Here is a 16,101-nt window from a genome sequence, read left to right on the forward strand (position 1 = left end):
CCTGCCCAAGTTCGACAGCCGTGAGCATTGACCTGCCCCCGCTGACAGGCCTATCGACGAGTCGCCAAACTCGACCCCGAGTGGTTCAACCAAGCACCTGCAAATTGAACACCCTTCATCAGCATTTTGTTGATTTCAGGCACTTGGCTTGCAAAATACGTTCGGCAAGGACCCATTCCATATCTGCACTGCTACCACATCAATTAGCCTCTCGGCCTCAAACAGTTCGTTCCTCTTGGACCTAACAATTCATCAAGAGCTTCAACCCAGGGGCATCTGCCGCTAAGACGATCGCACTACTTTCTCAGGCCAGCCAGCCCCTTTCCGAGCCCTTGGCCCTCGGGCACCACGAAGGCCACTTCACCCCAGAGCTATTGACCCACCAGGTGCCTGAACAAAGTTGAAAGTTGAACGACAGAACGGGGATTCGAATCGCGTTTGAGTGGCGTACCGTGCTCTTATTGACTTGGTATGACGCTGGGTCTGAGCTTTCAGGACAGAGGAATTTAATCCATCCCGACCTACGTATTTTACCACGGCCAGCTCTTTGACTTTCACCTCTTGGCGAAGTTGCCTTCGTCCTTGTTTGCACAAGCCCGGGCTCTATTCTTATCTTTTATACGACACACGTAACGCATTGTTTTACCTGGCGTTGCAACGGCTGCCGTTTCCTCTGCTACTCTATATCGATTGGCTCCGCATTCTCTCCTGGATCTTCAAATCAGAAACACAAGCCCAAGCTTGACCCCTTTGCAATCATGTCTACTGCTCAGTCTTTTCACTCCGGTAAGCGCCCGCCCCTTGATGATTTCGCTTTAATGTGATCTGCGACAACCACCCCATTCCCAAAGTTTCCCCTTCTGTTTTCACCGGGATTCGCGTCCGATAGCTGCCAAAGCTTGGCGCTTGGAATCTTGTAAACAAAGGAGACTGGATCAACTGTAATGTTGAATGGATCGCAAGTCAACTTGGCGCAACAATTCACCAGAAGCTTGCTGGTCGGTCCACTTGGCTGGCATCCATCTTGTGTCATGCTGAGGAGATTGTCTGTTTCATCTTGGTCCATTTGTCGTCGTCATTGCATGCATGCGCCCGTTTATCTGGCACCCAGCTGATAGGTTTTCTTGGAAACAGACCACACCAGTTCTGGCCAATCTCCTGGTCTCACACTCAACTTATCTTCGAATAACCCCTTCCGCAACCGCGCACCATCTCCAGCCAGTGCCGACCTTCTTTTCCCCAGCAAACCCGCCTCTCCCTTCGACGACCCCCCAGCACGACCTTTATCTCGAAATCCATTTCTCGATCAGCCACCAGTTGATTTATTGTCACAGCCTCTTAGGTCACCGGGTGCGATGTCGTCTCACTCAGACTCTAAGTCTCTTTCAGCCGAGGAAATTTTTGTATGTACTTCAGTCGATATCTTTCTTCCACTGTCTCAAACATGTTGAGAATGGTTAATTCTCGATGGTGTCGACGATGATTTCTTGCACTGATATTAACTTGCCATCAAACAGAACTCCATGACTCTCGATGATACTTCCAACGACCGAGCAAGACAGCAGTCGACTCGCCGACCGATGAACGGACTGCCCCCAAAACGCGGCGGCGAAAACCCGCCGCTTGAGGGTGGCAGCCACCGCCCTTCGCGTTCCCAGGAAGAAGCTCTTCGTGCTCGAAGGATGCAGGGCTCTGGACCCCGACCGCAACAGAGTTCACCGCAACGACGTGCCCCACCACGACGTCCTCGACGGAATTCTGAGTCCTCTTTGGTCGATTTTGATGCCCGTCCAATCACAGAGGAGGAGAAAAGAATGATCGAGGCAGCCCGACGACGCGAGTACGAACGACAGCGTCGGGGAGAGGGCAAGGAGCGCGGTGATAGAAGCGACCGCGACCGCGACCGTGACCGCGATCGTCGGGAGCGGGGAGATAGGGAGAAGACCAGTCGCCCAAGCAGAAAGATGGATATTATTGATCAGCTTGATGCCACAAGTATTTACGGAACTGGGCGTACGTTCATCCCCTCCCTAATCCTCAAGTTGATTGTTGCTGACACAGTACAGTGTTCCATCATGATGGACCTTTCGACGCCCTGAACCCCCACCGAAATCGCCAAAACGCGAGACGTGCGCCAATGCAAGCCTTCCCCAAAGATTCACTAAACAACTCTCTTGGAGGCGCTGGGCCGCTTAATGCTCGAGCTGACCATTCAGTTCTCATGGGAAATGCCACAGATGAGGCTTTCAGAGATTTTTCTGCACCCTCAAAATCCCGTAGCAAGGAGCCCGCCATCTTTGATGCCTCAGGTCGAGACCAGCTTGTTCATGGAGATGAGTCTGTTGGCCTGGGCACCTCAACCTTCTTGGAAGGGACCCCCGCTGCGCGAAGTGCTATTCAGCGCCACCAGGCTGAACAGGCTCAGGAAAATATGGAGGGTGGTCTACAGCGCAAGAAGTCGCTTGCACAGCGCATTCGCCACATTAACAAGGGCCCCCGCGATTATAGTCAGTCAGGGCGCCCCAATGGCGAATATTCCAGAATCACCCCAGATGCCTATCCGACAGCAGCCAGCACCGGTTCAGACAACAATCCCTTCTTTGCAGAATTCGGTAAAGGCGAGGAAGGCTTCAGCGCAAGGCCGCGAGATGGCTCAATGACATCCAACAGCCCTCCTGGAGCCCGACGCCCTTCTGCCGGAGCTGTCCTTGAGCGACGGGCGACGACTGATGCGGCTACAACCCTGGACGATGCCCCAGCAAAGCCCACCGGGCTCATGGGACGAATGAAGAGCTTAAAGGGGCGTAAGCCTCGGCCAGAGATACCTAGCAACGGGCCCGGTGTGCCCGGAACGGCCGTTTAGTGGAGGACAGGTGCCGGGCGACTCCTTGACTCAAGTCGAAGTCCGAAGCGATGGCAGTCAAGGCAGGACAGCCTTGCGGAGAATATGAATGAGCACGCGAATGAAAGTTCACGGGCTAATAGTCTGCCAACACGAGATCAAGAAAATGCGGCGCCGAGAGAGGCAGAGAGGTGTGCCGCGTACGCCTCAAGCACGGTACAAGAATCTGAACCATTGCTTTACGATACTGCAGAGGTTCAAGCAGAAAGACTTGGCCAGGTACACAATTATTCAAGAAAACGGTATACAAATGCGACGAGATAAGGTCTATTTGGTCTCTCCAGATACCGATGAAGTTTCTATTTATTATCTTCTTTTTGTTGAGTTTGGGATGGGGCGGGCAGCATGGGTTATAGGAAACCAAGCCCATAGGCCGGGTCATTTGCTCTGTTTTGGAGATTTACACCAGGCAGGTCTGGCTTAGCAGGAACATCATGAGCTTGAGTCGTCTCCAAGTCGTTGCGATGCCAGAAATGACATGGGACTGCCGACCGAGATCTGGGAGGTTCTTATGAAGCCTTTTTTGTATGTTTTATATCAGGACTTGATGTCTGATCATGGCATCAATAAATTCAAATGCGATGTTATCGTGTGAAAACAATAAGCTTTTTTCTACCTTGAAGTGGCTAACAACCTCCGAGACATATCAAGAGATATTATCATTCTCAACTTTGAGTACTACAATCCTCCTGATATCATGCTTAGCAAGACTTCAAAGGAAAGCATGCAATTCATGACTTATTATGGCAGTATTAAGCTGATCCGGTTGTTGTCACTTTGGGGCTACCTTGAAGCCTACCTAGTGCCTTATGTAAACAAACCATGAGGAGCAGTAACGCACTTGGACCTTGCATAGCACCAAACGAAATATAGTACTAGGCCACAAACAACCTCACTCCATGAACCCACCACAAAGTCCCCCCTCACAGGCAAGCTCCCACTTTCAGCTTGAACCAATTCCTGCAGCAATACTGGTCGACAAAGAGGTGAAAAGGCGCGATGCAATCGCACTGTTGGGAGCCTGTAAGACAGGATGCAAAGTAATTGACGAGGATGTCATGTTAGGAGGCTTTGAACGCGGGTGTGTTATGGGTATCAGCGCAGAAGATGAAGAGCTAGGGGTTCAGGTGAGATCAATAATCAGATAAAGTCGTTGGTTGTGTGAACGAAGCGTTGGACTAATTTTCTGCATCAGCTTGGTCTCCAGACACTTGCACATTCACTTTGTGAAGGCACGGTTAATAGCGGTCTGCTCGTCACTCCCAGGCCTGCAAGCGTAATGCTGGCCGGCTTGAGAGACGCGGTGAAGTGCGAACTCGAGGCCAAACGGTGCACGAAGGATACTATAAGGATTAAAGTCAGACAATGTCTTGAAAAAGTCATGCTGTCTTGTGTATTCGACATGGATGGTCTCTGGGAGGCACTGGCAGATCTGGATTGCGAGGTGGTTGAAGAGAAGGATTGTGCGGTGCAGGACCAAGTGGCGGCAAACATGGGACAACATGATACAACATATCAGTTTGACGAGATCCAGGATAGTCAGGATGACGATGATGAGGCTTTCTCCCCCATCCATCAAGCTTCACAGCTACTGGCAGAGAAGCCGTGTAACAAGACGCAACGGCACCCAGACGTTATCGTCATTACGCATTTCTCATCCCTTCTGACAGGTCTCTTCTTTCACCGCGAGAAGTCGGCAGCGCATGCCGTGCTTCAGCTTTTGAACTCACACCTCCGCGATCTCTCACGCAATCTATCATCGAAGCCACTTATCCTTCTACTGAACTCGACATCAGCAGTATCCTCGGGCCCAGCACTCGCAACCGCAGCGTCACCAGCGAAGCAAAGCCAAGTTGATCCAACACTACGATCTATCTTCAACCCACCACCATTAAACGGCTACAGTGCCCGGCGCACGAAACCAAACTTTGGCCTGATATTTACGCAGCTACTGGACTTGCATTTACTATGCACAAAGGTCCCAAAGACAAGGCAGGATTCTGAGGGAGCAGTGAGGCAGCTTCCTGGGGAGGAGATCGAGATGGTATGGGTTGTGGAGGTGTTGTTGGATGAGCTGGGCGTCTGGGAAGGTCATACAGGAGCCAGGTCGGGAAGGGAGCAGAGATGGGCGGCTGTGAAAGTTGAAAAGGGAAGAATTGAACAAGCAATCGATGAAAGGGAGCCTGAGGCTCAAATCCCAAATATAAGCGACGTGAGGATTGCAGGTGGTTTTGGAGGACGCAGAGTATAGGTAATTATGGCAAGTTCATAACGACCAGTGGAGCTATGTGAAGTCCAAATTTGGGCAGGCTTATGATGCCTCAGTGGCTTTGGAGATAGGAATGAACTACGGTGTATTTGACTCTTGAGCATGGAAGGTAAACAAACAGCTACAATGCCTAGAATGCCTTGTAACTTCTCTCTACAGAGCTCTGTAACAGGTGCCTATTCGTAGTATGATGCTGCCCGTGTTATTACAAATTGGAGCGCTTCCGTTCTATTCCCGGTACACAGCCAGCCAATCATATCTCGACCGCAAAACGACCGACCCTTTTGAAGCCTTATCGTGGGTTGACCCTAAAGTTACATGATCTGAGCCGTGGTGCCATTGCCAAAGCCTTCCCAACCAAGATGCCCAGCTCATGCAAAGAACTGCGTAAGCTATCCACTGACCCTGACATACAGCCCGCATATCAATCATTCTAACACCCGATGCTTTCCCAGGCGAAGCACTCGCGCAGTGTCTCCAAGAATCCGACTGTGTCATGGTTGAGCGCAACAGCGCCGCCGACTGCCTCCGCGAGCCCCTCGTCAACACCCTCCCGCTCAAGTGCCGGCAGCTGAAGAAGGGCTTCGGCGAGTGCAAGCGTGGCATGGTGGACATGCGTAAGAGATTTCGGGGCAACATGCCCGTGGCATACCGCACGATGGAACAGGCCGAGGAGGGTCAAGGATACCAACTCTACGCCGGACGCCCGGCATTTGCGGGCGGTGTCAAGAAGACAGACGGAAACGAGCCCATTCCTCAAGATTGGAGAGAAGTCGAGAACGAGAAGTGGAAGGCAGAACAGGCGGCAATGGAGCAGCAGAAGAAGTGAGATGGAGGTCGTGGCCTGATCGAATCAAGCCTGTTTCGACATGGGATATGCGTGGTACGGTGACGACTATCTACTCGTACCAGTAGTATTTGATACTACCACCATGGTCCTCAAAACGCCGAAGATGATAGAAAGCAATGATGAAGCTGAGCTGAACCGGTTGAGCTGAAACAGTTCTGCATAACGAAATTGACGGACGAACGAAGACTTTTGGATATACCCAGAAAGAAAAGGAAAGGGAAGGGAAAAAGGCTGAAATTCTTACGTTCTGACGATTTGTTCTGCTCTACTACCAAGATTTGTACAATAACTGTAGGTATTATGCATCCTACAACCCCCACCTGGGTAAATCACTATATGTTTAGTATTTTCTAGCCAGTCATATTGCCAACCCAGCCTCCAACTCAATCAACGTCAATGGCCTTGGACAACAGTGGTCAATTCATGCTTATTAGCGTTCTAAATTAAAGTTTATGGCCCGTGTCAGGTTTCAAGTTTCCAACCTGGACCAGGTTGCATCTCACCTCACCTCACCTCATTTATTTATGATACCTTAGTCGGGAGGGACAGACATGTTCCCCACAACCCGAAAGCATACGCAATTGGACAAGGAAATAATAAAGCCCATTAGTGACAAGAATTGATCGAGACTACCTCCTACCTAGGTACTATGCATAGTTCATATGATGAATCTGGCCCAAGAGGGAAGTTATCCTCGTGTGTATCCTGCGTCATACTTTGAACAATCCACCCTCAGCGCCAGACGCGTTGCATAACGGCCATGTCCTTGTCCTTGTGGAAAGGAAGAAGAAAAAGAGGCAGTGGTTGGGTTGGTAGGAGTCAGTAAATTAGTGGCTTCTTGGTTTAATCGCTTCGCCATGGCTTGACCGGCCATTCGGTGTTTAATACGTAGGTAGTCTGTGCTATTTGCTATCATTTCCCCATTCCACTTGTAGATTGGGTAACCTTCTTTACCTTACTACATACATACCTTGTCTCCCGCTTCTTGAACGGTCTCACCACGGCCGCCTGAGACGTTCAGTTACATCTGTGTGTCGCAATATTAGCCATCTCTCCCTTTCCTTTTCCTCCTGAGCTCAACCCGCTCATTCATTCACCTGCCCAGCGCCGAGTCCAGTTGTGCCAAGGCCAAGTCAAGGCAAATCACATCACATCAAATCAAAGTACCTTATCTATCGCCTCGCCAAATTTAGTAATGCGGTCTGGTCTACAACTGGCGCCGCTGTCGTTGTCGTCATAACTTCACTATCATCCTCAGTTCGCATCGTCGCATCTATATCTCTCCTTTCCCATTCGTGCCGCCACAGACAATGGCAATCATGATCACCGCACCACAGCGGCGTCTACTCGTCCTTCTATCGACCTTCTTCTTCGTATTTAGCATTTTTTATTGCTGTTCGCGTCTCGCAGCATTAACAGTTGGGCCCGTAGAGGTCGAGGACGAAGTCTTGCGTCCACAAGTCGAACTTCTTCGAGCCGATAACCCCATGTCTTATGGCATGTATAACAGACCGCGCTACGATGGTATCGACCTCATCAGGAATCTACCCAGTGAATACGTCCCTACAGTAAAGAATGGAAGGAGGTTGGTTGTGGTTGGCGATATCCACGGCATGCTTGACCCCTTCGAGAAGCTACTCAAGAAGATCGAATTCAACCCCAAGACAGACCACGTTATCGCAGTGGGCGATATGATTAACAAAGGCCCCAAGCCTTCCGAGGTAGTTGCTCGTCTTATGGAGCTCAAAGCCAGCGCGGTCCGCGGCAACCACGAAGATCGCGTCGTTCTTGCATGGCGCGGCCTCAGCTCTCAACAGGGCGTCGCCGCCTACCTCGATACCAAAGATGCTGCCAAGCACAGGGGCGAAGAGGCGGACTTGAAGACAGCCCGCAGTCTTTCCGAGGCGCAAATGACGTGGCTGAAAAACCTACCGGTCATTATATCTGCCGAATCCATGGCCCTCTACTTTGTGCACGCCGGCCTCGTCCCAGGCGTCCCACTCCCTCAACAAGACGCCTGGGCTGTCATGAACATGCGCACCTTGCGGTTCCCACGCGAAGAATTCCGTAAGAAGGAAATTGAAAAGAAACGAAAGCAGGCCGAGAAACTGCGACAAAAGGAGCTAGCAAAGGCGCAGGAGGACACGCAGGCAAAGTTTCAGCAGCGCAGTTTTGTTCCGGGAGAGGAGGATACCGACCCGCATGCTCACGCTGCCCGTGCTGAGCCCGCTCCAGCCGATTCCGCTGGTGCCGTACCGTCGACCGATGAAGCCGCCGCCGAACGCCCAAACCCTGATCGCGATGTATGGATTCCCATAGATGGCCACGAAGGTGAACGATGGACCGACCTATGGAATAGTGAGCAAAGGAAATTACGAGGACCCGACCGCCGTTCTGTCATCTACGGCCACGATGCCAAGATGGGCTATCAAGAGGACTCGTACACCTTCGGCCTCGACTCTGGCTGCGTCAAGGGTAACGCTCTAACTGGCCTGGTTATCCAGGCCAAGGAAGAAGGCGGCTGGAAACACTCAACTCATCAGGTCATGTGCAAAAAGGGATGGTGGTAAGGTCCTCACAATTTCGACGATACGATATCATGCTGTACAATGATGGTTTTAAGTCAATACTCGGGCAAGCGGTTTCACGCATTCTAGTTAGATGGCGTTATGGGTCATGATAATAATGACAATGATGGGTCATTTCTTGTCAAGATATGTAGACGGGAGTTCTCACGTAAACTAAAAAATTGCGGTTCACGACGTTTGAGGGATGATGATTTTGCTAGTTTTCTTTGAGCTCATATCCTCGATTTTCGTCATTTAGCCGCTATCTGTTTCAATGGGCACCTCACTCACGAGGCAAATTACAGCAAATGACTTCGCCTTAAGCTGAGGAATACTTGATGGATATGAACTATAGAAGATGTGTGGTATAAGCAACGACAACTCCCCAGCAAAGATCGTGAACAAATTATAGTTGGTTGTTCGCAGTCAGCTTCAGTGCTTTCTGCATTTCCACGTCAACACTGTCCCTTTTAACTTTTTTAAACATTGTCTCTTAAATCATCAACCATGCAGGAGATTTAGGCGAGCTTCTCCTTGAGGATGCTCTTGAGGGTAACAGCATCAGCAGCGAACTTGCTGATACCCTCTCGGAGCTTCTCAACGGCCATCTGGTCCTCATTGAAGTCAAAGCGGAAGAGAGCCTCATCATTGATGTAAGACTTCTTCTCGATGTCTAGAGAAGCAGCCTGGGAAGCATCAAGCTTCTTGGGAACGGGCTCATTCGAGTTCAGGAGGTCCTCAAGCAGGTTAGGCTGTAAAAAATATTAGCGTCCTTGGTTCCTATTCGCAACACAGATTTGATGTGACATACAGAGATGGTCAAGTAGTCGCAGCCAGCAAGCTCAGTGATCTCGCCAGTGTTTCGGAATGAGGCGCCCATGACGATGGTGTTGTAACCGTACTTCTTGTAGTAGTTGAAGATGGTCTTGACGGACTGGACACCAGGGTCCTCCTCCTTGGAGTATTCCTTCTTAGTAGAAGCCTTGAACCAGTCAAGAATGCGGCCGACGAAGGGAGAGATGAGGTAGGCACCGGCCTCGGCAGCACCAACAGCTTGGACAAGAGAGAACATGAGGGTGAGGTTGGTGTTAATGCCGTGGTCGCGCTGGAGAATCTCAGCAGCCTTGATGCCCTCCCAAGTGGCGGCGATCTTGATCAGAATGCGATCCTTAGAAATACCCTGTTCACCGTAAAGCTTTAAATTTACGTTAGCACTTCGTTCTAGAGTGGTAACCTGTGGCTATGGTGGCTTACCTCAATGAGGTGAAGGGCCTTGTTGACGGAAGCCTGGGTGTCGAATGAGTATCGAGCATCGACCTCAGTTGAGACCTTGCCGGGAATGATCTTGAGGATCTCCTTGCCAAACTCGACAAGAAGACGGTCGAGAGCATCATCGACCTGCTGGTCGATAGGGCCACCCTTCTGCTTAGCATAGTCAATGGCGACATCGATCAACTTGGCGTACTCGGCCTTCTTGGAGGCAGCGAGAATGAGAGAAGGGTTGGTGGTGGCATCCTGAGGCTTGTACTTGCCAATGGCTGTTGAGATGTCAGCTGCTGTTCATTCTTACATATCATGCCATGTCACATCATGGCGATCATGACTCCTTATGTCATATGGGTGAAGTTGGAACTCTTGGCTAGGATAGCAGGAGTCGTGGGCTCGGGGCGCATAACGATAGGGGTGTATACTAACAGACAAAGTCGCCTAAGAGTAAGAAGTTAGTAAAGTACTTGATCGAGTCCATGAGGTGCGGTAATTACCAGAGTCCGACACAACAGTCTATCGAGGTGGAAACAAACAAATGGTCAGTCATCAATTTCTCATGAGAGGCATAGTTACGGAAGGGCAAAAACAACATCTGGTCCCGAGGAAGACCAAGAGCGAGGAATTGGCGAGCCCAATTAATCAGAGGTGTTGTTTATCAAGCTCAAACATGAAGCCATGCTCGCTCTTGTTCGCACTCATAAACGAGTTGGAGGGGTAATGGTGGGGTGACATACAGTGCCGGTGGCCTTAAGCTGTTCGAGAGAGGAAGACATGATGAATGGTATTGATTCGTATCAAGAGTAATTTCGTTGAAGAGATGAGAAAGTGAGATGGAAAGAAAAGAAGAGAGAGGAAGAATGGAAGAAGAGGAAGAAGAGGAAGGCGAGGGTACAACAAGAAAAAAGATTGGGGATTCCACCTAGAGTCGGGAAGGGACCTGACGTACACACGACGACTGGCGCTTTCTTTTCTATTCGTCTTCGCCCCTCACTCTCAACTCGGACTCTCTGACTTCACCCCTCCTCTGTATGTTTGAGCCCATACTCTACCTTACCTACCTTAGCTACGTCGACTGCCCCACTACCTAAGGTATCTTAGTATCCAATGTCATACCTAAGGATTGGATCGTGCTTGGGTAAGTCGGTGCCTTGACCGGGGCTCTCACCTCAACTGCTTCACCTACAGATTCTAATTTACAGCCGCGCCAGCCAGGAACGATGGGAACTCTAGACTACCTATGCAATCTGAATAAGAATGCTGTGTGCTCTGTGGTGCTGATTTTGCCTTTACTGTATCTCGTCATGCATGACATTTCATCAACAATGGATATCTTAGTACTTTGGCTACGAACCTATTGATATCAGTCATTCTATGCATCACTGGTAGGTATTTCAGATAGTTACATATGTACTGACATTATCGGCAAAGCAAGCGATGTATCCTTCGATTGTCTAAGGTAGGTTGGTAATCGCTACCGCCCCTCACCCCCCAACGTTTCTACTCTCACCTCACTCCAAGCGGACAAGGCGGGCAATCAGACCCCCACCCGCCACCTGGAGCTCAGTTGCTCCAATGGCCCGTCGAGACCTCGCTGAGTCCACCGAGGCCCTCAATGATGTCGACAGCATCCATACCTACCCACCTTATGGACAAACAATGCCGTGGAGATGTACTGCGCAGTGGTAACGAAGGTAATAAGGAAGTTAAGCAGCGGGGCTAACACGCTGGTTTGCAAGTTCTACATACATACTTATTTAGCCGCTTACTTTTGCCTGCAACTGGGCCGTGCCATTTTCAGTATCAGTGTTTTTGGGCATTATCCGCTGTTGTGTCTGGTCCTTCTGAACACCATGTCACCGAAAATCGCGCCCTCAGATCATTGTTGCGGCGGACTTGAGCAGAAAGTCGCAATTAGAATTATGGGGCCAGGCGTGATTGATGTTTACTGTAACGTCATGTTTTCGGTTTACAGTCTTCCGAAGTGCTCACTCACACGAGGGTTCCGGTACCATCGGGATTCTCCCCGCCGAGCGCATGCAGCCTTTTACTCACCACCTCCACGTGCTACGAAGAGTGATTTGATGAGTGCTATCGAAATGGAAGCATTTAATACAATGTATGTAATGGATGCAGCTGATATGCAATAACAAGCGCAGTAATTCAACAAAATCGATCGAACTCTGGCACTACATACAAATATTGACATTGGCTACGGAGTATCCGTAGGTTGGCTGATATTGCTCAGCATGCTTATTTAGCCATGAGCTAAACTCAATGTTGTTTAGCGTCGAATTCACTCATCACGCAGCAAGTGCTTGTGTTGATGTTATTCACCTGTCGGAACCCCCAAATTTTCCAGAAGCTGCCATTCATGAAGCATCCAGTAAAGACTTTTGTTTCTGGTGCTTGTAACTAGTACATAGATAGTGACTGCAAACCCCATGACCACCCCAGGACACCATTCTCTTCCCTATTTTTCGTGCTTGAAGCTTCGTCTGTCAAATCCATTTGTAACATATTTGTAACCAAGAGCTTTGCTCCATAATCATCACCAGCGCCAACCTTGAAGCCGGGGGCTGCTTAGTCTTCAGTGATATCTCCATACTCCCACATACCCAGCCGCTGGTCCTTTGCCTGGCTCTCGACCTCCTTAAGATACTTAAGGGTAGACTCAAACGCCTTACTACGTTCCCAAGCCTTGAGCTTCTTAGGAACCATGCCGTACCCACCGGCAACAACTTCCTTGTTGATAGAGTCATTGGGTCCGGGAAGTTCTCCTGAGGATCCTGTGTCATACAATGTGATATAGCTCAGGTTCTCCTTGTTGTCAACAAAGTCGAAGTTGGCAACAAGTCGCTTATTCTCAGTGAGTTCGTAGATGAAATCGATAGCATCTGAGAAATAGTCGGCACCGGTAGGAAGTTGCACAAATGACAGAGAGGCATCAACGGCCTGAGCCTTCAACTTCTGCGCACCGAATTTGGGTTGATCCAGTCCTCGTAAATTAGACCAGGGAATCTTCTCACTGTTGCCGTAATCGATATAAACAACTTCAGACTTCTTGGCACTGCGGTCATTGGCCCTCACACGGGCTCGGTACCACTGACCATCAGCAGAGAATTTGGCTGAGACGTACTCTCCGGTCTTTGGAGCATCCTTAAGAGGGTTGTTGTTTTTGGAATCAAGGTGGAATCTTCGGAATTCGCTCATCAAGCTCTCAAGAGCGGCTGTTCCCTTGCCAATCTCTTGGATCTTGAGTTTACCGTTCGCGTCAACATTAGTGATGATGACATCGCGGTAGTCGGTGGGCTTCTTGTCGATAGAGACTTCGGTTTCAGGGGCAACTTCAGCATTGTTCTCTTCCTCGTACTCCTCGTCCTGTGAGGGATCCCAATCCTGCCATAAGTTCTTCCGAGCCTCCTTGGCTTTCTTCTCGGCGGTAAATAGCTCAGCAGCGTTACCAGACTTTTCCGCGGAATAAGCGTGAACAGATGCGAGACCTTCTTCGACCAAGACCTTGGCGAAGTTTTCTCGGTTGATATAAAGGTCACCGATGAACCCACCAACCTTGTCCATGTCATGGATATCTACCTCACAGTCGCGCTGGTTACATCGACGATTGGCAAGATCGAGGGACTCCTTGCCGAAAGGCTCACCACCTTCGCCATCGGCTCTGGGAGCTCGAGGGGCGCGGATTCCACCCAGAACCATTGTGAGTTTTACATTCTCTCGTGGAATCAAGATAGTGAACCTAGAACCAGCTTTGCAGAAGTCGACAATAGCAGGTACCTTCTTTTGTCGTTGTAGGGTAGCCAGCATGATTTTGGCTTTCTGTGTGTTCTCGGAGAGGTCGGTGTACTGCTTTGCCTTCTGAGGCTTGCCTGACCACATGCCCTTCTTCTCCGCTTTAGCCTTCTCTTGGGCAGCGAGAAGGTCATCATAATTAGGGGCTCGGTCAGTGTCATCCTTTCGATGTCGGATGACTGACGCCCATCCGTTCTCAACCAGGAGAAGGTTGATATTGGTATTCTTTTCGGTGACAGTGGCGACTTCACGAGCTTCATATCCTTCTGTTGCGGGCTTGTTACCATCAATGCTGATCCTCACATGCTTCCCAATCAGCTTTTGACGAAGAAACTCCTTGGCTTCTTCCCGGAAAGGACTTTCTGAAGGCTCTGTAGTGCGAGGCCCTCGGACACTGCTGATGTTGATGCGCTTCTCTGTTGTTCCGGCCTTGTTTCTTACGAGAATGGTATCGGCACTAATGACCTTGGATACAATTGCGTCCTGGTTTCCGCTCTCAGTTTTGGCAACATGGTATTTGTGAAGCCGGAGCTTCTTGGATTGCGCCTGCTTCTCAGCAGCGCGGAGAGCCGCCATTTTTTCACCCAGCATAATAGAATGGAAGTCGTTGCATCGTGCAAGACCTTCTTGGAGTAGAAACTCGGCGATGTTTCCAACGGGGTGGATAAGAGAGGCAACAAGCTGCCCTTGGGCGCTAGCACCAACGATCTCAACCTTAATCCGACGCTGGAGCAACCTTGACTCAACAAATGATCTAGCCTCATTTCCATATTCCTCGGCCGGCTGAGTGGTACCAGTAGAGGGAAGTGTGCGTTCGGTGGCAGGCGTTCGGATACCTGCAATCAGGGTCATGGGCTGAACGTGCTTCTTCTCGGAGAGCAAGAGCCGCATTAATACGCGGTCGCCACTAAGAACTCGCTCAACAATACCATCCACTGTCTTGCCTTTCCACTCCTTCAAGAACTCAGGGCCACCGAGATCATTTTGAACCTCAATAATACCACCAACCCCGACGTGGAGTCCCTTGTCCTCAGCCTTGGCCTTATTTTCGAGCTGGCGGAGCGCCTCAAGGCGGTCAAGCACGTCGTCCGACTCCTCCTTCCGACCAGCATCCTCGCGGACCTTCAGCCAGCCAGCTTTAACAAGCTCATCAGGCAGCATGGTTCCATCCTGCTGAAGTTTGGCAGTACCAAATTCTCGGCCGGAAGTAGGGATTGTGTACAGAACAGTTGCTTGAACGAGCTTTCCGACGACGAGGTCTCGAAGATACTCGCGAGACTGGAAGGCGAAAGGCTCGTCACCCTCGCGCTTCAAGTGAGGGGCCGTGACATAGGCGAGAGACAGGGTGCGTTCACTGTTGGGGTTCTTGGTGCTTGTCAATATCAGCGTGTCGCCACTAAGCACGCTCTTGACACGGCCGAGGAAGGTTTGGGACATTGTGGCGGATACAGGAGGACGAAGCGGAAAGACCTGTTTGATTCAAGCTCATGTTAGTCGAATGCTGAGAATTCAAGTGCAACAGCGATTTTGACAGGACACAGGAAGAACACTGGAAAACAGACGTAGGGACAAGAGACGGTGGAGATTGTTGCCGTGGGAGCTCTCACGATCCAAGAAGTTTCTGAATGAAAGGCCAAGCTAAGCAGAGCTTCAATTGAGTTTCAAGCTCCCTTGACCGTCGCCACCGCCAGATGACAATGATGCTATGGGTTAAGAAGATATCTCACACGTACCTAGGAACAGGGAGTTTGTGTTTCTTCTTAGAAGATCGAGCCTTATTGAGAAAACAAGTTGAGCTCAGATATTGAAGTTTGAAGGTCAGCAGAGGGGAGGACAAGAAAGAAAGAGCTTCATCTGAGCATTGAATGCGGAGTAGCAATCGCGTGAGGTCCCTTATGGCAAGGTGGCCCCAAGGCAAAGTTCGCCGCTAAAGGGTTGAATGTGGGGACAAACTCAGGGGTTTATGGCGGATGGATGTCCCTGCAGCTAGTGAATGATCGCGGGGTACCAGCATAACCTACCTTCCATAGAAAAGGAAGCGGCAGCTGTCTCCTTGGACAGCTTCAGCTAGGTAAAGCTATACCGAAATGGCTAGGAGCCCAGCAGCTCTAGATTTTGGAACCATGCCAAGGACGTGTAGGCGGAGTTGTCACAGATTCAAGCTTCTTATAGTGTGTTCTGGTACATGGTCTAGATGGTATAGTATGTCTGATACTGTCTTCAGGATGGAGCCATTGACTTTCCTCAATGTATCCAGAGTATCTTCGGAGCTTGAGCCCTCTTATTATGGCGGCATATGTCCCAAAATGTGGGCATTTTCAATCAGCATGTCGCTCAACTTGAACAAAGGTGTATGTGAGTTGACACTCTGCATCGAAAGTCACTAGCTGATAAGGCTTGGCTTGATTGTATTTAACTATTTTCGTTTGTTTCTCTTTGT

General features: G+C 50.0%; 6 protein-coding genes across 6 annotated transcripts; 4 read left to right on the forward strand and 2 right to left on the reverse strand.

Moving 5' to 3' along the window:
* Positions 1-1,523: 1,523 nt before the first annotated feature.
* On the forward strand, positions 1,524-2,863 carry J7337_008288 (uncharacterized protein; the record flags this gene model as incomplete). Its single annotated transcript, XM_044825909.1, has 2 exons — positions 1,524-2,013; positions 2,067-2,863. 2 exons carry the CDS (start codon positions 1,524-1,526, stop codon positions 2,861-2,863), a joined length of 1,287 nt encoding a protein of 428 aa, XP_044678826.1.
* A 1,441-nt stretch (positions 2,864-4,304) lies between these two features.
* Positions 4,305-5,153, forward strand: J7337_008289 (uncharacterized protein; the record flags this gene model as incomplete). The annotated part of the gene is made up of 1 exon (XM_044825910.1): positions 4,305-5,153. One exon carries the CDS (start codon positions 4,305-4,307, stop codon positions 5,151-5,153), a length of 849 nt encoding a protein of 282 aa, XP_044678827.1.
* A 380-nt stretch (positions 5,154-5,533) lies between these two features.
* On the forward strand, positions 5,534-6,000 carry J7337_008290 (uncharacterized protein; the record flags this gene model as incomplete). Its single annotated transcript, XM_044825911.1, has 2 exons — positions 5,534-5,558; positions 5,627-6,000. The coding sequence occupies 2 exons, from the start codon at positions 5,534-5,536 to the stop codon at positions 5,998-6,000; spliced, it is 399 nt and encodes a 132-aa protein (XP_044678828.1).
* A 1,340-nt stretch (positions 6,001-7,340) lies between these two features.
* J7337_008291 (uncharacterized protein) lies at positions 7,341-8,591 on the forward strand (the record flags this gene model as incomplete). The annotated part of the gene is made up of 1 exon (XM_044825912.1): positions 7,341-8,591. The coding sequence occupies one exon, from the start codon at positions 7,341-7,343 to the stop codon at positions 8,589-8,591; it is 1,251 nt and encodes a 416-aa protein (XP_044678829.1).
* Positions 8,592-9,106: 515 nt separating this feature from the next.
* Positions 9,107-10,630, reverse strand: J7337_008292 (uncharacterized protein; the record flags this gene model as incomplete). Its single annotated transcript, XM_044825913.1, has 6 exons — positions 9,107-9,340; positions 9,400-9,783; positions 9,843-10,126; positions 10,284-10,295; positions 10,352-10,370; positions 10,592-10,630. 6 exons carry the CDS (start codon positions 10,628-10,630, stop codon positions 9,107-9,109), a joined length of 972 nt encoding a protein of 323 aa, XP_044678830.1.
* Positions 10,631-12,437: 1,807 nt separating this feature from the next.
* Positions 12,438-15,098, reverse strand: J7337_008293 (uncharacterized protein; the record flags this gene model as incomplete). The annotated part of the gene is made up of 1 exon (XM_044825914.1): positions 12,438-15,098. The coding sequence occupies one exon, from the start codon at positions 15,096-15,098 to the stop codon at positions 12,438-12,440; it is 2,661 nt and encodes an 886-aa protein (XP_044678831.1).
* Between the last annotated feature and the right edge of the window lie 1,003 nt (positions 15,099-16,101).

Source organism: Fusarium musae, chromosome 6 (assembly GCF_019915245.1).
Source record: "Fusarium musae strain F31 chromosome 6, whole genome shotgun sequence".
NCBI classification, from domain to species: Eukaryota; Fungi; Ascomycota; class Sordariomycetes; order Hypocreales; family Nectriaceae; genus Fusarium; species Fusarium musae.